Source organism: Mus caroli, unplaced genomic scaffold (assembly GCF_978045245.1).
Source record: "Mus caroli unplaced genomic scaffold, Mus_caroli_1 scaffold_4, whole genome shotgun sequence".
NCBI classification, from domain to species: Eukaryota; Metazoa; Chordata; class Mammalia; order Rodentia; family Muridae; genus Mus; species Mus caroli.
Window position 1 is genome coordinate 23,587,656 of NW_028227259.1, and position 21,926 is coordinate 23,609,581.

A 21,926-nucleotide genomic window follows, 5' to 3' on the forward strand; every position below is an offset into this window, starting at 1 on the left:
CCTAGTGCGGTGGAAAGGGAGACAATAGCATCCCTAGGATTAACTGGAAAGCTAGCCTTGCCACATCAGTGAGTTCTAAGTTGAATGAGAGATCTTATTCTCAAAAAATATAGGGTAAAAAACAATAGAAGAAGACACTCAGCATCTACCTCTTACCTTGCACATGTATATACACATCCTATACAGACACACAAATTTTTTAAAATGCACAAAACAGCAATGGGTATAAACTACAACTAAGGTGGAATAAAAAAGGAAAAGAAAGAATATAACAGACATAGGTGTAAGATTAAACTGTGTGTCCTCTAAAAAGCACACGTTAAAGATTATTCTCCTTATAAGAATAGTAAGAGTGCCTTGGTCATACATGTTGGCCCACCCTACACCCCAACTGTATCAGTCTCTAAAAGGAGGCATCTTTCCAATCTGCAACTCTCTACAAACATCTTACAATTTAACTAAAAGAATAAAATGCATCATTATCATCTGACATATCATATGAAACTTCACTAGGATTGAGTAGCTACATTTTGGAAGCTATGATTGGGCTGATAAGATTATGATGGTAAGATTATAATTAAGATTATGAGCTAGAGAAAGTAACTAGGAGCTAAAGGGGTCTGCAACCCTATAGGAGGATCAACAATATGAAGTAACTAGTACCCCCAGAACTGTGTCTCTAGTTGCATATGTAGGAGAGGATAGCCTAGTCGGCCATCAATGGGAGGAAAGGCCCTTGATTTTGTGAAGATTATATGCCCCAATACAGGGGAATGCCGGGGCCAGGAAGCAGGAGTGGGTGGGTTGGGGAGCAGGGAGAGGGGAGGGTATAGGGGGCTTTCAGGATAGCATTTGAAATGTAAAAGAAGAAAAAATTGTGATGTCATTCTGTCAACACTTAATGACAAAACATCCACCAAGAGTTCTTAGAAGAAATAAGGCCATGATCTCTCCTTAGCTAAAGCCAATAATGACTACGCATAGTGATAAAAAGATGAAAGCCGGGTGTGGTGGTGCACGCCTTTAATCCCAGCACTTGGGAGGCAGAGGCAGGTGAATTTCTGAGTTCGAGGCCAGCCTGGTCTACAAAATTGAGTTCCAGGACGGCCAGGGCTATACAGAGAAACCCTGTCTCAAAAAACCAAAAAACTAAAAAACTAAAAAAAAAAAAAAAATAAATAATAATAATAATAATAATAAAAAAAAAGAAAGAAAAAGAAGAAAACCATAACAATTTCTTGCCAAATAGTAATGATATTTGTCCAGTTCCTTCTTCCAATATTAACTTAAATCTAGCAGAAAATTAAAAGCATTACCTAAATCCATGAGGTCTCATGCCCATACCAGCAACCTCTGGAGGATAGGGTCCACGCTGATCTTTGGGGAAAACTGCATATCTAGGTCCTAGTGGAGGGATAACAGGTGATCGAGTGCTCCCAGGATAGGGAGGTGGAGGTCGAGTGAAAGCCTGGTTGATGCTCTCTGGCTGCCAGTGTGGAAGGGGCACTGGGTGAGGTACTACTGCTGTATCCTGAGGCCCCTTCTCCTGGCGACTAGCAATCTTCTTCTGCTGTTGTTGTTGGAGAATGATTTCACGCAGTTTCTGCCGCTAAATGGAAACAAAATTGCTGGGATTTATAATTAAACATATTTTAAACTCTTAACATTTCCATTATGTGACTACATTCACATTTAAAGTTTCAAAGTTGTTTTAAAGAGTCATATAACTATTAAACACAAACAAATTACAACGAAAGCTGGTGATTTGGATCTTTTTCCATGGCCGAACAACTACCATTAAAGTAAAGAGTTTTTATATTTAAAGATCTTCCAACAAATTCATGAAGAATAATAAAATTAGATCCAGGTTAAATCTAAGAGGTGCTAATTTTACCATTTTCACTTTTTCCTTGTATTTAATAAATTCTACAGAATAACTTAAGAGAAACTTTAATGTATGTGTAAATTACCATATGACTTAATGAGGAGCTTCCACAGATAATATATTTAAAACATTTGAAAACACTGCAGCATTTACCTGTCTCAGTTTCTCTGTGTCAGCTTGAGACATGTTTACAGTGTTCTGTGTATCAGTTCCTCCTGAGGTTGGCACGGGTCCAGGAAGCTGGGAGACACTGGAGAACTGCTGCCCTTGGGAGCTTACAGGAAGGTTTGAAGACGTGCTAAAGTTTCCCTCTGACCCGGGAACTGGACGGTCAACAAGATCGTGAACAACTTGACTAGCTCCGAAAGACTCAGAATGAGGCCTGGGAGTCATTGGAGGCTGATCATATGGATCACGAACAGCAGATGAGGAAGCATGAGTGAATGTGTCTATAAGACCAGGCCCAGGTGGCCTGGGAGTCTGGGAGCATGTATCAGGTGGCCTTATCAAAGGGCCAGGTAAACCTGGTACTCGGTTTTGTGCTGCTTGCAAAAAAGGATCCTGGTTTGGCATGAGGGCTGGTCTTGCACTGGAGGGCCTAGTAAAACCCTCTGAAGTCCTTGGCCTTGGTACTGCTGGTGGCTGAGAATAGGGAACAGAAATTCCAGGTCTTGGAGGCCCAAGATGATGAGTATATGGATCAGTGTGTCTCTGATTTGCCACAGAGGAAACAAACATGTCTGTCTGTGGAGAAGGCCTGGGGGTAGGTGGCTGCTGACTATATGGATCAATAGTGTTAGGCCGGGGAGTACCAGGTTGGGAATAAGGATCTGGATTGGATCGAGCTGTTCCTGAGGTTTGGGAATAAGAATCTATAAGAGGGCGTGGAGTTCCTGGGGGTTGTGAATATGGGTCCTGAGATGCTGACCTTGATATGGTTCCAGGCTGAGGAAAAGCCCTTGAAGCATGAGTAAAAGATTCAGTCATTGCTGGGTGTGGAGTTAGGGGAGGCTGGCTATATGGATCATTTGACTGACTATGAGAAAAATTATCTACTGGCCTTGGTGTCAAGGCAGGCCTTTCATAAGGGTCAACAGAGAGTCGTCTTGATGTCTGTGACACAGATCCATATGGATCCTGAGATGGAGGAGGGTGCAGTGGGGTCTTAAAAGGCCCGTTACCCAGTGGGGCAGGTGTCAATGACGGTCCTGCATAGGGATCAGGTAGCCGTTGCCTTTGAAAGGCATCTGTTCTAGGAGATGGTTTAGTAAAGTGATCACTGGTTCCAGTTGTTAGAGGACCTTTTGTACTTTGTTCTGAAATCACAGGCGACCTAGGCAGGCTAAAAGGTTTTGAAAACTGATCTGTCATCATGGGCCTAGGTGTATCTGGAGGCTTTGCATAGGGGTCACTGCTTGTCATGGAGGAAGCACATAAGTCTCTGGCCGGGGATGGCCTTGTAGCTGATGTTTCATTCAGATGAATGGGCCTAGATACTGAAGATAAAGGCACACAGTTTTCCACTGGTGTAACAGAATTTCTTCTTGGAAAACTATGTCCACCAGGAGGTGGTCTAGGAGTACCAACCATTTTTGCATAAGGATCCACTGGAGATGGTGGTCTGGAATGGGATGATCCAGGTGAGAACATCTGTGGAGAAGGTGGCTGAGAATTTTGGGACTGAGAAAGACTTTCCTGAACAGGTATACGGGATGGGGTTGAAGGAGGGGGTGGAGGTTGTGGTTTGACAAACACAGCATCTGAAGGTGTGGAAGCAGGGGTACCAGGTAGGTGTTTGGAGAATAGGTCTTTATGGAATGTCTGTGCAGGAGACACATTCCCATTGCCAGCCTGAGGTGTCAAGGGACTCTGTGCGCCACTATTTGGAGTATCTGAACCAGGTGCTACTAGAAGGTGCTGAGAAGCAAGCTGCTGCTGCTGCTGCTGCTGTTGTTGTTGTTGCTGCTGCTGCTCATTCTTCACTTGTTCCAGCTTCTGTGTGGCTTCAATTTTAGCTTGTTGCTTACTTTTCTGACGCATTTGCTGTTAAGATAAGAAAAAAAGAACATATATCACAGAAAGTTAATCAAGTGATGTCAGTAGCTAGCAGATTATGTCCTATTGATGCCTATAGCAGTATATTATGTACAATATTTCAATAAGTATCTAAAGCCAATTTGAATATATACATTACCAAAAAGGGAAATCTATTTCCACACTTACCAAATTCTATTAAGAGATACATTCTAAAATGATATAACTACCTCTCTTCCCCAAAAATCAAAAATGCAATTTAAAAAGCAAATCATCCGAGATGAGACAAGACTGGGTGTGTTCAGGGTAGTATGGCCATAGACAAGAACAATGAGACAACAACAGGAAATCAAATGGAAACAAATTTAGTATATATAAGTGATCCCCAAAATCCCAGAAGAGAACTTCTATATCTTATAAACAACTTTAGAAAAAAATGGCAGGATATAAAATTAAAATCAAATATATCAGTAGCCTTTCTTTACACAAATGATAAACAGGCTGAGAAAGAAATTAGAGAAACAACTCCCTTCACAATAGCCACAAATAATATAAAATGACTTGGTGTAACTCTTACCAAGCAAGTGAAAGATCTGTATGACAACTTCAAATCCCTGAAGAAAGAAATTGAAGATGACCTCAAAAGATGGAAAGATCTCCCATGCTCATGGATTGGTAGGATTAACATAGTAAAAATGACCATCTTACCAAAAGCAATCTACAGATTCAATGCAAGCCCTATCAAAATTTCAACATAATTCTTCACAGACATGGAAAGAACAATTCTCAACTTCACATGGAAAAAAAAAAATCCAGGATAGTCAAAAAAATCCTGAAAAATAAAAAATCTTCTGGGGAATCACCATCCCTGATCTCACCTGACCTCAAGATGTACTATAAAGCAACAGTGATAAAGACACAGACAGGCTGATCAATGGAATAGAATCAATGGAATCAAATGGAAAATCCAAAAGTAAATCCACACACATATGAACACTTTGATCTTTGACAAAGAAGTGGAAAACATACAGTGGGAAAAAAAGCATCTTCAATGAATGGTGCTGGTCTAATTGGTGATCGGTATGTAGAAGAACAAAAATAGATCCACATTTATCACCCTGCACAAAGCTCAAGTCCAAGTGGATCAAGGACCTCAACAAAAACTAGAAACACTGAATCTAATAGAAGAGAAAGTGGGAAAGAGCCTGGAACTCATTGGCACAGGGGGAAATTTCCTGAACAGAATACCAGTGGTTCAGGCTTTAAGATCAACAATTGATAAATAGGACCTCATGAAACTCAAAAGTTTCTGTAAGACAAAGGACGCTGTCAATAGAACAGATCAGTAACCTACAGATTGGGAAAAAAATCTTCACTAACCCCACATCTGATAGAGGGCTAATATCCAAAATATATAAAGAACTTAAGAACTAACCTCCAAAAAACCAAATAATCCAATTTAAAAATGGGGAACAGAACAGAGAATTTACAACAGAAAAGAAGTGTTTAGAGAAATGTTCAAAGTCCTTAGTCATCAGAGAAATGCAAATCAAAACGACCCTAAGATTTCACCTCACACCAAACAGAATGGCTAAGATCAAAAGCTCAGGTGACAGCACATGTCTGTGAGGATGTGGAAAATTCCTCCCATTGCTGCTATGATTATAAGCTGGTACAACAACTCTGGAAATTAATCTGGAGCTTCCTCAGAAAATTGGAAATAGTTCTACCTGAAGACCCAGCCATATCAATCTTGGGCATATATCCAAAAGATGCCTACCATACCACAGGGACACATGATCCACTATGTTTATGGTAGCCTTATTTGTAATAACCAGAAACTGGAAACAACCCAGATGTCCCTCAAACAAAGAATTGACACAGAAAATGTCAATTGAATACTATTCAGCTATTAAAAACAAGGACATCATGAATTTTTCAGGCAAATGGATGGAACTAGAAAATATCACCCTGAGTGAGGTAACCCAGACACAAAAGGATATGCATGGTATAAACTCACTGATAAGAGGAAATGAGCCAGAAAGTACAGAATACCTAGGATATAACCCAAAGACCATAAGAAGTTTAACAAGCAGAAAGGTACAAGTGAGGATGCTTTAATCCCATTTAGAAGAGGGAAGAAAATAATCACAGAGGGAGGGAGGGACCTGGATGGAAGAGAGGGGAGTGGAAAGGGGGAACAGGATCAGGTATGATGGATGAGGGGAAGGGGGAGGGGAGAAGCCAGGAGGGCCAGGAGAATAAATAGAAATATACAGCCTCAAGGGGTTGGAGGTGGGTGGACCCTCTAGAAAGTACCAGACCTGGGAGACACTCTCAGGATTCAATAGGGGTGACATTAGCCCAAATGCCCAACAATGGGGAGAGGAAACTCGAGGAGTCCACCTCCAGTAGATAGACAGAGCCTCAAGTGGAGGGACTGGGTTACAAACCTACAATAAAAAATTTTGACGCAGAATTGTCTAAAAGGGACAAAAATGGAGAAGAGACTGAAGGAAAGATGGCTCAATGACTGGCCAAACTTGGGATCTATTTCATGGGGGTTGGGAGGAGTACTAAGGCCTGACACTGATGCTATGATGTGCTTATAGCGTTGCATGGTTTTTCTCTGAGAGGCCCAACAAGCAGCTGACTGAGACAAATGCAGATACTTACACCAACCACTGGACTGAAGTCAGTGGCCCCTATGAATCAGGGGAAGGATTGAAGAAGCTGAAGTGGAGGGTGACCCTATAGGAAGACCAGAAGTCTCAACTAACCCAGAACTAACTCCAGGGAGCTCCCAGAGACTTAAGCACCAACCAGGAAGCATGGGCTGGTCCAAGGCTCCTGGCACATATATAACAGAGGACTGCCTGGTCTGGCCTCAGTGGGAGAAGATGTGCCTAATCCTGGAGAGACGTGAAGCCCAGGGAAGGAGGAAGTCTGGCAGGTGTTGGGGTTGGGGAGTAACCTCTTGGAGGCTAGGGGCAGGAGGAATGGAATGAGGAACTGTGAAAGGAAGGACTGGGGGCAGGCAACAGCTGGAATTTAAGAAAATAAAATGATAAAAAAATATATATATATATCATCCAAAATTCCAATACCTGTCTAAACTTCCATTCCTGTTCATGCTCTGATTCTCTCTGCTTTAAAGGATCTTTAAAAAGATCCGAATCGATGCGTGAGCTGGGATCGATGCTGTCTTGCTGTTGTTGTCTCTTCATAGAATCGTTTGACATCTGAACTTTATTTATGCGTAAAGCAGCCCTGTTATCTCTGGCTTTTTGCTTTAACAAAAAGAAAAATAAAATATATCCTATTTTTAAGCTATAAAACTTGTGTTAAATATTTGAAGCATCACTCTTGAAAACTTACAGACTCTGCTAAAAAGGGACCTGGACAGAAACCAACCTTCTATACAGTGCATGCTACTAACAGGTAAAGACATTTCTATATATGTACTTGAATTACTGTAAGAAATCTCATATATTTATAATCATATATACATATATAGATACAATCATATATATAATATAATCATAATATAATATATATATAAAATCATATATATAATATATATATTTTACACATCAAACACATCATTAGGATATGGAAGAATTAGATGTCCCTCAATTTAAATAAGAAAATAACAAACTGATCCCCAAACTAAAACAGCTGGAAATCTGAAGCTTACCATCAAGGCAAATTAGAAAAAATATTGTATCATTACAAAATTTAAGGTAAAACAGACCAAAAACTATCCTCCAGCACCACCCCCAATTAGCTCTACTCAGAGTTATCATTATAGCTGAAAAATTGATGCATGGAAGGTCAGGTAAACAACAATAGCATTTTTCACAACAACAAGGCTTTAATGTGACTTCAGGTCCATCTCCTTACAAGAAAATGACTGGCTGTCTGAATTATGAATTCTGTAATCATGTCAAACTATGGTGGTATTTCAGAACTCTTTAAAGGAAGGTCTTAATTTCAAGATGTATGAAGATTTTCTTGTAAATCTCACATACATAAAAAGAAAACTAACCTCATCTTCAACAGCGGTATTTACTACCCGTCACGAGACAATACAATCTCAAGGTGAGATGACTGAATTGAAACCTTAAATACTCTGATCTGTTACATAACTTTAAAAATGATATGTTCTTTAGTGAAATGAGTTATTTATATAACTTAAAGCTAACTGCTAGTTTTTTTAAAGTATTAACAAGTATTTTCTTTTCATTACCTAATAAAAATAAGTTTCAAATATTGTGCTTAAAGATCTAACACATAGGAATTATTTAAATACCACATATGGTGCTCTTTCCTGAGAGCTGGCTTTTCTCCACAACTTGGCAATTTGTTTCACTCGAGTAGTCCAATCTACAAAAGCACAGAATACACACTTTCAGAAAGACGGTTATGCAGAGTTGTAATAAAAGCTACTTATGAACTGCTTATCATCTTATTCAGATCATATTTTAAGACAAAACAGGTTGAGTATCAATAATATGAAAATCAGAAATCTGAAATGACCTAAAATTCAAAATGTTTTGAGTTCTGAATGAAATCACAACTGGTGATTCAGTCTTAATCTAAACAAGGCACAATCAAAACACTACAATGTATAAGACATAGATGAAACAAGTGAAGCACTTGTTTGGCTTTGGATAACATGTCTAAGACAGTTCCATGACGGGGAATGGAGAAAGAGGTGGCATTGTGGTTAAGATCAGTGGCTGCTCTTCCAGAGCATCCAGGGGTGAGCCCTGGCATCCACATGGAGGCTCATAACCATCTGTAACTATAGTTCAATAGGCTCCAATGCCCTATCCAGCTTCTGTGTTAACCAGGCTTGGAGGGGAAGGGTTCATGATCTCCCATGGCTAGCTGATGACTTCTAGAGAATGGAGAGTCCAATTTTCCTTAGGGGTATGACCCCTAGGAGGTACACCATGTTCCAGTAGATAGGTTTTCCATATTCTAGGGAAAGTATCCACACATTGGTCTTCCTTCTAGATTTTCTTGTGTTTTGGAAGTGGTATCTTGGGAATTCTAGGTTTCTGAGCTAATATCCAATTATCAGTGAGGGCATATCAAATGACTTCTTTTGTGAACGGGTTACCTCACTCAGCATGATATCCTCCAGATACATCCATTTGCCCATGAGGTAGTACTCCATTGTGTAAATGTACCACATTTTCTGTATCCATTCCTCTGATGAGGGACATCTGAGTTCCTTCCAGCTTCTGGCTATTATAAATAAGGCTGCTGTGAACATAGTGGAGCATGTGTCCTTATTACCAGTTGGAACATCTTCTGGGTATATGCCCAGGAGAGGTACTGCTGGATCTACTACTATGTCCAATTGTCTGAGGAACCACCAGACTGATTTCCAGAGTGGTTGTACAAGCTTGCAATCCCACCAGCAATGGAGGAGTGTTCTTCTTTCTCCACATTCTTGTCGGCATCTGCTGTCACCTGAATTTTTGATTCTAGCCATTCTGACTGGTGTGAGGATTAATCTCAGGGTTGTTTTGATTTGCATTTCCCTGATGATTAAGGATGTTGAACATTTTTTCAAGTGCTTCTCAGCCCTTTGGTATTCCTCAGTTGAGAATTCTTTGTTTAGCTCTGTACCCCATTTTTTTTAAAGATTTATTTATTTATTATATGTAAGCACACTGTAGCTGTCTTCAGACACTCCAGAAGAGGGCGCCAGATCTCGTTACGGATGGTTGTGAGCCACCATGTGGTTGCTGGGATTTGAACTCTGGACCTTTGGAAGAGCAGTCGGGTGCTCTTACCCACTGAGCCATCTCACCAGCCCCTGTACCCCATTTTTTAATGGGGCTATTTGATTTCTGGAGTTCTGCTTCTTGAGCTCTTTGTATATATTGGATATTAGTCCCCTATCAGATTTAGGATTGGTAAAAATTCTTTCCCAATATGTTGGTGGCCTTTTTGTCTTATTGACAGTATCTTTTGCCCTACAGAAGCTTTGCAATTTTATGAGGTCCCATTTGTCGACTTTTGATCTTACAGCAAAGGCCATTGCTGTTCTGTTTAGGAATTTTCCCCCTGTGCCCATATCTTCGAGGCTTTTCCCCACTTTCTCCTCTATAAATTTCAGTGTCTGGTTTTATGTGGAGTTCTTTGATCCACTTAGATTTGAGCTTTGTACAAGGAGATAAGAATGGATCAATTCTCATTCTTCTACATGATAACCGCCAGTTGTGCCAGCACCATTTGTTGAAAATGCTGTCTTTTTTCCACTGGATCGTTTTTGCTCCCTTGTCAAAGATCAAGTGACCATAGTTGTATGGGTTCATTTCTGGGTTTTCAATTCTATTCCACTGATCTACCTGTCTGTTGCTGTACCAGTACCATGCAGTTTTTAGCACAATTGCTCTGTAGTACAGCTTGAGGTCAGGCATGGTGATTCCCCCAGAGGTTCCTTTAGTGTTGAGAACAGTTTTTGCTATCCTAGGTGTTTTGTTATTCCAGATGAATTTGCAAATTGCCCTTTTTAACACAGTGAAGAATTGAGTTGGAATTTTGATGGGGATTGCATTGTATCTGTAGATTGCTTTCGGCAGGATAGCTATTTTGACTATATTAATCCCACCAATCCATGAACATGGGGGATCTTTCCATCTTCTGAGATCTTCTTCAATTTCTTTCTTCAGAGACTTGAAGTTCTTGTCATACAGATCTTTCACTTCCTTAGAGTCACACCAAGGTATTTTATATTATTTATGACCATTGTGAAGGGTGTTGTTTCCCTAATTTCTTTCCCATCCTGTTTATCCTTTGTGTAGAGAAAGGACACTGATTTGTTTGAGTTAATTTTATATTCATCTACTGCGCTGAAGCTGTTTATCAGGTTTAGGAGTTCTCTGGTGGAATTTTTAGGGTCACATATATATATATATATATATATATATATATATATTATCATCTCATCTGCAAACAGTGATATTTTGACTTCTTCCTTTCCAATTTGTATCCCCTTGATCTCCTTTTGTTATCGAATTGCTCTGGCTAGGAATTCAAGTACTATATTGAATAGGTACGGAGAAAGTGGGCAGCCTTGTCTAGTCCCTGATTTTAGTGGGATTGCTTCCAGCTTCTCACCATTTACTTTGATGTTGGCTACTGGTTTGCTGTATATTGCTTTTATTATGTTTAGGTATGGGCCTTGAATTCCTGATCTTTTCATGACTTTTATCATGAAGGGATGTTGGATTTTGTCAAATGCTTTCTCAGCATCTAATGAGATGATCATGTGATTTTTATTTTTGAATTTGTTTATATAGTGGATTATGTTGATGGATTTCTGTATATTAAACCATTCCTGCATCCCTGGGATGAAGCCTACTTGGTCATGATGTGTTCTTGGATTCGGTTTGTGAGGATTTTATTGAGTATTTTTGCATCGATATTCATAAGGGAATTGCTCTTTCTTTGTTGGATCTTTGTGTGGTTTAGGTATCAGATTAATTGTGGCTTCATAGAATGAATTGGGTAGAGTACCTTCTGTTTCTATTTTGTGGAATAGTTTGAGTAGAGTTGGAATTAGGTCTTCTTTGAAGGTCTGATAGAACTCTACACTAAACTCATCTGAGGACAGGAAGATCTTGAGGCCAGCCTGGTTTACAAAAGTGAGTTCCAGGAAAGCCAGGGCTATACAGAGAAACCCTGTCTCAAAAAAAAAAAAAAAACCAAAACAAACAAAAACAACAACAATACTTTCTAGTATACATTTCAAAACAAAGGCATGGATGGCATTGAGGAGAAATTGAATAAAATCAACAGGTATTTTAACATATCTATTACTAACCTGGGAATTCTTCCTTTAAATTTGGGAAATTAATATTTGTGTAGAGAACTGGTGCTACTGTTGCCATCTCACCGAGAGCCTCCTCTTTCTCCCACTTCAATGTGCTCCGCTGTGCATTTGACAGGGTGTCATTTTCTCCTTCCATACTTGGAGTTGTTGGTGCCCAGGAGTTGTTAGGATCACTTGCAATTGCATTAAATGCTGGACTTTTATCCCTGGAAAAATAACAAAACACTTTCACTTTATAAACAAAGTAACTGTTTATGCTCAAGTACTACTCTACTTAGGATTTGTTTCAAAATAGCTTTAAATATGCTTGATGTCCACAAGAAAAATTTGTAGTAAATATAACAAATACTAATAACATGCATAATCATTTAAAAGACTCAGAAAGAACAAGGGGTAGTATAATTCGTTTCCATAGAAAGTTTAAATACCTGACATCAGTATAAGGGGATTGTGCTATAGCAGGGAAAGTCCCCAATCCACTTCCAGGAGGCAAAGAATTATGTGGAAGGTGAGGACTGGGTCCAATAAGGCCATTCATGAGTGGCATCCGGGGAAAAACATCTTAAGGAAGGAAAAACAATCATTTATTTTTCAAAGTATTCATAAGTGACAAGTGGCTCAAATATTTCTAAATAAAACCTTTTTAATACTATTTTAAAGTAATACTTTTTTCAGTGATATACTATACAGATTAAAGGGTGATGTAGTTAGGTACAAAGTTTTAAAATGTGGTCTCTAACAATCATACTTCACTAAATATAGTATATTATATAAACATTTTTACAGTCCAACAGCTCTAAGTTTTAATTCCAAATCTAGAACTGAAGCAGAACTGATTTCTAATTCAATTTGTAAAATGGAGGTATTCTTATGTACAGTGATTAGAGTAATGTATATTTAGCTCGCAGGACATAAACTTCCTGGTAAGCAGTAACTATTAAGTATACATTTGGTGTAAAAATAATGAGTTATAGTTCTGCCCTCTCACTACTTGAATTTCCAGCTTCCACAAACATTTTCAACTCTCTTTCCAAATACTTTATCATCTTCTTTTTTATAACATTAGGCAAATGACAGATTTCCTTGTGCCCCCTATCTAGTGTATCATTACTGTGATCATTCACACATGTAAACTATGTAAAATGAGCTGTCTTTCCCCAACATGGAGAGAGGTATGCAGGAGCTGGATCTCATATTCTAAAATGTGGATTCCAGGAACTGAATTCAGACAGAGCTTTACTCACTTAGCCGTCTTATACACCTTTAAAGGTGCTAAATGAAGGCTAGATAGATGGCTCAGTAGTTAAGAGCACTACCTGCTCTTGCCCATCACCCACATGTCAGCTCACAAGTATCCTTAACTCCAGCTCCAGGGGATCTGACACCTTCACACTAACATATATGCAAGCAAAACACCAACACACATAGATATCTAGACAGACAGGCAGGCAGGCAGGCAGGCAGGCAAGGAGACTTAGATGCCTTTCAGATAATTAGGATAAATAAAAGGTTGGTGGAAAAACATGCTCACCATTGTGGCTATCTATCAGCAATGCTACATTTAAGTCCACCATGCTTGGTGCTTTTACTATGTGCTAAGTACTGCTTTGTAAAGTCTTGCATGTATTAACTCTGTAGCTTCACACAAAACAAACAAACAAACAAACAAACAAACAAAATAACAAAACAAAACAAAAACGTAGAAAATGTAGAAAAGATTTTCAAGCTTACATGAGTAACCAGGAAAGCATCTCTCCTTTGCTACTTAAGTAATTAATTTTAGAGAGAGGTATTTGCCAGATAGCCCAGACTAGTCAGGGCAAAAAAGGAAAAATATAAGCCTGGTAGTAGTAGTGCACACCACTGATATTCCAGCACTCAGGAAGCAGAAGCAGTTGGATCTCTGAATTGGAGGCCAGCCTGGTCTACAGAGCAAGTTCCAGTATAGCCAGACTACACAGAGAAAACCCTGTCTCAAAAAACAAACAAAACAAACAAGCAAACAACAATAAAAAGATAAACGTGGAAAAGACAGCAAGGAACACGTAATTACAGGCCTAATGTAAGTCAGATGGGTTAAGCACAGACTTACTTTTATTTCAGTAAATACCTCAGGATTCTATATTCAGCTAATATAATTCTTTAAGGAAAAAAAATCTCATAATTATAGTTTGTAACACTAGAAAAATAGCATGCACTCTTTTATCTATGTAGTTGACTAATTGCAACTGCCTATAAATCAGAATGAGGTGTTCGTATTCTATTTCTACCAAAATAAAAGCCATGTATTACACACACACACACACACACACACACACACACATAGAATGGTAGGAGGAAAGTATCCCTTTGAATATGGTTTTAATGCAGCCTGTGAGAAATATTGACTAATATATTTGTTAATTAATTTCATTTTACTCTTTCTCTTCCATGCATTCAATGGATGACTATATATTTTTCATGTATATATGTGTACACTTCTGTGTGGATGCATGTGTGCATATGTATAAACATGTACATACAAAATGTGGAACCCAAAGATGTCCAATACCTACCTGAATTGCTCTATATTTTATTTATTGAATAAGGGTCTCTCTCTGAACCCAGAGTAAACAAATTCAGCCTAGTTTAGACGACAGGCTTACTCTGGTGACAGTACCCTGAACCCTGGCTGGCTCCACCTAGTTTTGCTTCCCAAGGGCGGAGAATAAAGGTGGGCCTTGTGGCACACCATGCCTCCTTAGCTATTATGTGGGGACTGTCTGTCTGAACTCTGGTCCTTATACTTGTATGGCAACTGCTAAATCCAGTGGCCCATCCTTCTAGCCTCATTATTACAACTCTTATTTTCAAATTGATCTCCAATATTGATAATAGAATCCTACCCAAACATAACTTATCATATCATTTTATCATCATGTATCTTTCTTGGCTCGGAGAAGTATGAATAAAAAAGGCTAACTTAACTGCCTCTGGTCAGTATTCACAGGTGTCAACAACCTAGCACTAATATCTACTTCTACTTTGATCTTCATAGGCACTATCTACCAACCTCACCTCTTCATTGTTTGTTAGAAAAAAAAAATGAAAGTTGTCATTCTTGAATATCTGTCAGATGGTCACACTTTACCTTTAAATTAGAACTACTACGACTTCAAACATGAACACTGAAATCTTGCTGCTTTATGCAACTCTGCTTCAATTACTCTTCAAGTATATTCTTAAAATCTGCACTCTTAACAGTACAGGCTATAAGCTCAGAAGGGTGTTCAACCTATTGTCTTAATTTACCTAGCCGTGCTCAGTTATCTTTTAAATCATCTCAAAACTATTTTAAAAAAATAAGATTGCACAAGAAGCTGTGTAATTCCCTAATAACCAAGGTTTTCATGAATTAGTATATTTGTAACTGATTTTATCTCTAAAATATGTACTTTCAACCATAAAATACATTAAGAAAATTTTTATATATTCATCAGAAAAATACTGAAGAGATCTTAATCATTTAAAAAGCATGAAAAACCAATTGTGTGATGGTTCTCAACCTTCCCAATACTGTGACCCTCTAATACATTCCTCATGTTGTGGTAACTCCCAACCACAAAATTATTTTCACTGCTACTTCATAACTGTAATTTTGCTATTGTACTATGAGTCATAATGTAAATATTTTTAGAGATAGAGTTTTCCCAAAGGGGGTGGGGACCACAGGTTGAGAAATAGTAGATTAAAGCAAAAAACAGTTATTGCAAGTGTTTTACACAAATGTAAATTAAATGTTATTATGGCAAACCTCAAGGTAGATTTGCGTTTAATAGCTAAACTGGTCAAAATTCAAGCATTTCCAGTATTTATGCTATGCAATTTTTTGTGTACAAAAAAAAGGATAGTAAAGAGAATTGAAAAGGGGTAAAAGTTTATAAAGGTAACACTGACTTACACAATTCAGCACCCTAAATCACTAACAAAGGACACACAGATGCTATCCCTTTCCATTACTAACACACACATTTCTGTAGAATCCTACACTCCTGTGTTGGGAGTGCTAACCCTCTCTTTCAAATACTCCTATAAATCTTATTTTTGATTATTGTATTTTAGCCTTCGAAAAAGGAAAAAAACTGAAGTCCTAAACCTATGTTTTACTGCAAATTGTTACTAGTAGGGTAAAAGAACTTTGGCCAAACAAAACAAGCAAATTTCAAAAAAAAAAAAAAAAAAATTTCAGGAATTTAACAATGGGCAAAAGCCACTGCTTGATTCTCAACTTAGGTTCTGTGGTGAGCAGGACCAGTGTTCAGTCTCTGAGGAGATCATAACCAACCCAGAAAGCATTTATATCTGTGCCACATACTACAAATGAAAGCACGTTTCACCTCTGAGCAAGTAACAGTAAAACTGAGTCCAGATGCATTGAGTACAGTTGTTGGATGGAGGGCATGGTCACCCTTGCAGATGAGCAGAATGAAAAGTGAGCTCTGGTGGAAATGTGGTAAGAAGAGAGACCGGGCACCCTCACAATCTCTCAAGATGAATCATGTGAGTTAGCGAATTTCACGGAGTGTGACTAGAGTGATTTTTCAATCATGACAAAAGTGGTTTTTTTTCATATAAGTTTGTATACGTGGCTGTGTAGTGTGTGTGAGAGACAGAGAGACAGAGAGAGAGAGAGAGAGAGAGAGAGAGAGAGAGAGAGAGAGAGAGAGAGGGGCTGACGCTGGCAGATATATCAAAATAGTAAAGAGCTTGAAGAGCATAGAAACCTAGGCCTGGAGGCAGTGAGGGTGAGAAGGCTGGGGGAATAAATAAAGTTACTGTTTGTTGCCAATCCTCAGCACCTGAGTTAGATCCCCAAGACAGAATGATGAAAGGAACTAACCGACTCTTGCAAGCTGTCCTGTTCTCCACATGTGCACTAGAATGTATGTGTCCAAACAGCTATAAACACACATAATATACATTTTAAAAAGTTAATGGGACCTTGAAAATGGGCCACAGTAAGATGGTTCAGTGGGTAGAAGCCCTTCTGGCCAAGCTGGATAGCCTAAGTGATTCTCCGAGAATCATGGCAGCCTTGATTCCTGGACATCATCCTCTGACTTCCATGTGCATATCAGGGTGTAAATGCATAGCATATACAAAAACATTTTTGCTTGTGCACACACACAAGCTTGAGCACATATATCCTACACATTCACTAATAAGTAAATAAAGTTGGGCACTGTGGCACTCTCCAAAAAGTAGATAATTCTTGAGGAACACTGCATGAGACTGACCTTGAATACACATTGTCACACACACCTGCAAATATACATACAAACAAAATCATGCTTAGAAAGTAGTAGAATACCCTGATTGTGCATTGGCAATAGCTGTGGTGGAGGGGGAGGCTGTGGTAATGGAGCTGGCTGAGTGGTAGCAGGGCTAAGTACAGCAGTAAACAAGTCTTCAACATCCTTTCCTCCAAGCTCTGGGTAAAATAATCACAGAAATAACATGAAGATTATTAAGGTCATTCTAAGGGGAATGCCATTTTTTATAAAGTAAAACAGTAGAATAAAAACATACCTGGAATTTTATATAACTTTCCAAGAATTGCTCCTAAAATAAAAGGAATATTAATAATTACCTATTCAATATGACTTATAAAATATCATTTAATTAATAGAAAAATAATTAAAGCAAGTCCAAACATAAAATTGCATGCAAAAAGCTTTGAAAGTCATATTTACTCAAGTCTTTTAGAAAGCCTAGATGTAGGGTAAGTATTTTACCATCTGTGACCATTTTGTCTAGCTCAGGACTGAGGATCCCATCTAGCTGCTCTTCAGTTAATGGCCGTGAACTCTGACTGACACCTGGCTGAGGCAATGAGGAGGCATCAGCAGTAGTGGGGCCCATATCTAAAAGAACAAGTTAAATAGACGCAAAGGTGAGTCCAGAACACGCACAGAATGGACAATAGTGCCTATATACATTAACACACAACACTGTGATGTAAATGAAGCCGGTACTTCTAAGATTCGGGTAGTACTTTCAATAGGCCATTACTAAATTTAGCTACAATGTACCTATAAGTTTATATGATATCCAAAGTTATCTTTTCATCAAAGTATATACATTTCATTTCCTTAAGAACAAAAGAACAAATCTAATTTAAACTCCTGTAAGAGGCCATTTCATGAATAACTTCTCTAACATAGAAAACAGCAGTATCGTTGTGCACGTGTGAAACAGGAATGAAAGTTTCATTAAAAATTAATTCAAAGAGGTACACACAGTATTAAAGCTTAATAATCTTTTAAAAAATAATTTCAACTACAAGTTATTTTTAAATATTTTATAGCTAAATTCTAAAAATATAAATTATGTTCATCACCTTATAACATCTAGTAATAGTAGCCTATTATCTACTTTTTCATATTTCCTTAATACCATTAGTCTTAAATTTTAGTCTGTTTTTATTTAATCTTGTATTAGAAACTATTATTCAGGTAATTTGTAAACTACTATACTATGCAATATGTAAGACTAAAACCATTCATTAAAATGATTAAGGAAGTCATTGAGAGCACTATGCTTTAGCTGTACACAGAAAGGAAAGTCAAGTCTGGATTAGTGACACATACGCATGCACCTCAAGCTGCTCCAGCTGAGACACTACTAACAAAGATCACTACTTCTACTCAGAGCCATCCACTGCTCAGTTCTTACCCAAAGGGAAGGGTGAGCTCCCAACCTGGAAAGTGCATAAATCAAGACCTACAAGACCCAAACCAAATAAAATGGTTGATTACCACAGAAGTGGGAAGGAAGGGAAAACACACAAAAAGAGAAAGTGCAGCAAGACCTTTAAGGCAACATGCCTTAAATCTGATGCAATTAGAAAGGTGACAGAAATGAGCCAACTTGCTATCTCCCCTCCTCAAGCCAGACACTCAATGAAGAACTGGCTTCTTTGACACAGTCCACCAAAAAAAAAAAAAAAGAAAAAAAAAAAAAAAAAAAAGAAAGAAAAACACCAAACCCACTTCTGTTACTAGAAAAAATAAATGTGTTCCACATCCATACACCTTCGAAAATCACAGAACAGAAATCAGGCAAACAGTATTCATGTATACCTGAATGATCAACTGATTTTGCAAGATCATCTGAGATTATTCCAAGAATGTCATCATCTGTGTTTAAGACTTCAGAAATATCAGCTAATGGATCATCAGCAGTACCTAAATATAGTAAGTATATAAAAATTAAGTATTTTCCTAGACACAAAATTCTAAAATGTCCTAAGCATCTAGACTACAGCAGCAGCTGAGGCAAGTGGCACTGGTAAAATTAAGACCATAATGACCTGAAAGAATTAAAAGCAAAGGTACTTATATTTTAACAAAACATTAAAAATCCAGATTTTGTTTTCAAGACTGATGTATTTTGACAAAATAAAATAAAAAATGAAGACTTTAATAAAAATAAAATCAAAATCTTATAAAATAAAAAGCAACTCATTACTTAAGTGACACGACTAAGAATGGCATCTAGAAAAAAACAGGACAATTTAAAAACATGAAAAAGAAACAGTATTTTGAAATTTCTAGTAACACACAAGCCAGTTTCTTCACTAATACTAATTCTTTTTCTGTTTGTTTGAATATTCATTACTAGTTCACTAAAAGACTGTCTTAATAGCAAGGAACTGAGTCTAGTGACATTGTCCAAGCCACTGGAACAAGATGGAACTGTTAACAAATGACTTGGATGTACTCTCAGGGCTCACTTTCTCACAAATAACAATGAGGTAGGAATAAGTCAGGCCCTGAGGGACCTATTTGAAAAATAGGCAGAAAAAAATAATTTCCAGAAATGACTGGCCACAAATAGATTTTGTTACGTTCCGTTTTTGCAGTCTTCATTTAATTTTTGTTAACATGCAAAATTTCACTGTAACATTTTCATATATGTGTATTATGCTTTGCACACATCAAAAATGTATTATGTGCTCATGTCACTGCCTTACTAGCTGGTACTTTCTGTCCCCATCTTCTCCCTTATGCTGTCTATGTACATGCATCATACAGACACAATTGTATGAGCAATATTCAATCTAGTTCCACAAGAGAAAACACAATGTATTTGTTATCTCCCCTTAGTTTTAGACTCCTTTCTAGCCCTACATAAACCCCACCTACTTTCCTGTCATATACATGCATGCATTGTTTAAATGAAAATGCTGGATTGAGAAACAGAAGTGAAATTTGTTTTTCACTCTCTGGAGTTATTTTGCTTAATATGATTTCCAGTTTCATTTATTCTCCATTATATGTATGTGAATGCATATCTGTGTCTCTTTTATGTTTTCTTTATACTGTCAGCATCTGTTGATGGACATCAGCCTACTTCTGCATCTTTGGTATTATGAGGTTACATTAACATGAATGTGCAAGTTCTTTCCGGTATATACTGAGTAGAGGCATAGTTGGATCCTATACTAGTTTTGAGTTTCTGCACAAACTCCCATGATGATTTCCATAGTAGTTGGACTAGTTCCCATTTCTGCCAGCAGTCTCTAGTTCCACTTGTACTATATCCTTGTCAGAGAACGTTGCTGTTTTCTTAAACACAGTCATTCTGACTAGAAACAGGTGGAATCTCAGCATACATCAATCTGCATTTCTGGCCCTAACTCTCATTTTATGAGACAGGGTCTCATTGGTACCTTTTCCTGTCCTGGAACTTCTATATAAACCAGTCTGCCCTTGAACTCACAGAGATCTGCTTGCCTCTACATCCTCTAGTGCAGGGTTAAATAGCTGTGCCAACATACTCAGCTAATTTGCATTTTATAGATGGATAAGGATGTTGAACATTTTTCATGTACTTATTGATCACGGATATTTTTTAGTTTGGAAACTAAGTCATTTCCCTGTTGATTGGGGGGTGGGGTGGGGTTATTTTTAGCGTTTAGTTCTTTATGGAGTCTATATGTTAATTCCATCAGATACACAGCTGACAGTGATTTTCTCCAAGTCTATTGACTATTTCCTCACTCCACTGGGCGTTTCCTATTCTGTGAAGATCCATTTTTATTTCACAAAGTACTACATATCAATATATGGATTTTCTGTGTTATTAGTGTCATTTTTCAAAAACTTCCTTGCTTATGCCTCTATAAAGTATCTTCCTAGTAGCAGACCATTTCAAGTCATACAGTAAGTTGTTTTATCCACTTTTTTGTTTTGTTTTGTTTTTTTGAGACAGGGTTTTTCTGTATAGCCCTGGCTGTCCTAGAACTCACTTTGTAGACCAGGCTGGCCTCGAACTCAGAAATCCGTCTGCCTCTGCCTCCCGAGTGCTGGAACTAGAGGCATGCGCCACCACGCCCGGCGTTTGATCCACTTTTAAGTGGTTTTTCTACAGTAAAAGTTGGAAATTGAGTTTCATTTTCTACACACAAATATACAGATTTCCCAGCATTATTTGTTGAAGATGTTTTCTTCCACATTGTTTTTTTGGACAATTGTCACAACTCAGGTAATTGTATGTGAAGGGGTTTTCTGGATGCTGTATTCCGTTCTGCTGTTGAATGTGACTAAGTTTTGTGCTCTGGCTCCATAGAGCTGGATCTGGTACTGTGGTAATGCTAGGCAGCTTCAAGTCAGCATTGTTGTGTCTGTTGTGTTGACTGTGCTGCTGATTCGGAGGCTTTGCGCTTTTAGCTGATTTCTTTCCTAATCTTGGAAGAACTGCCCTGGGGCTTTATTAAACAATGCAAAGGTCTACAGACTTTTGGGAGTTAAGGACATTTTCACAATATTAATTCTGTTCATCTATGAACATAAGATATCTTTCCTTTTACTTGTGTCTGCTCCAGTGTCTTCCTTCACTGTAAAGGTCCTTTATCTCCTTACTAAGCTGATACCTGTATATTTTTGTTTTAATTTATTGTGATCAGGACTAACTAGATTCCTGATTTACTTCTCAGAAAATTTGTTATTAGTAAATAGAAAAGCTACTGATTATTGTGTGTACATTTTGTTTTCTGATACTTTGCCTAATGTATCAAATCTAAAGGATTTAATTAATGATGAATAACATTTTTCCTATTTCTGATTGTTTTTATTTATCTTTGTTTCTCTACTTAACATTTCAAGTATT

The 21,926-nt window shown here is 37.9% G+C and overlaps 1 protein-coding gene across 16 annotated transcripts in view; it reads right to left on the minus strand.

Annotated features, from left to right (window-relative positions):
- The window catches only part of Kmt2c (lysine methyltransferase 2C), a 235,212-nt gene that overhangs the window by 42,993 nt on the left and 170,293 nt on the right, over positions 1 to 21,926 (minus strand). For 8 of the 16 annotated variants that reach the window (XM_029477430.2, XM_029477436.2, XM_029477427.2 and 5 more), the window contains 11 exons: positions 18,896 to 19,000; positions 18,489 to 18,536; positions 17,507 to 17,677; positions 17,343 to 17,375; positions 17,125 to 17,244; positions 12,203 to 12,335; positions 11,766 to 11,980; positions 8,232 to 8,305; positions 7,027 to 7,209; positions 2,039 to 3,928; positions 1,317 to 1,609 (listed from right to left, as the gene is read on the minus strand). In XM_029477430.2, coding sequence (XP_029333290.1) covers positions 1,317 to 1,609; positions 2,039 to 3,928; positions 7,027 to 7,209; positions 8,232 to 8,305; positions 11,766 to 11,980; positions 12,203 to 12,335; positions 17,125 to 17,244; positions 17,343 to 17,375; positions 17,507 to 17,677; positions 18,489 to 18,536; positions 18,896 to 19,000 — 3,265 coding nt within the window. The remainder of the gene's footprint in view (positions 1 to 1,316; positions 1,610 to 2,038; positions 3,929 to 7,026; positions 7,210 to 8,231; positions 8,306 to 11,765; positions 11,981 to 12,202; positions 12,336 to 17,124; positions 17,245 to 17,342; positions 17,376 to 17,506; positions 17,678 to 18,488; positions 18,537 to 18,895; positions 19,001 to 21,926) is intronic. The other 8 variants (XM_085836525.1, XM_085836526.1, XM_029477432.2 and 5 more) reach the window with 5 other exon arrangements.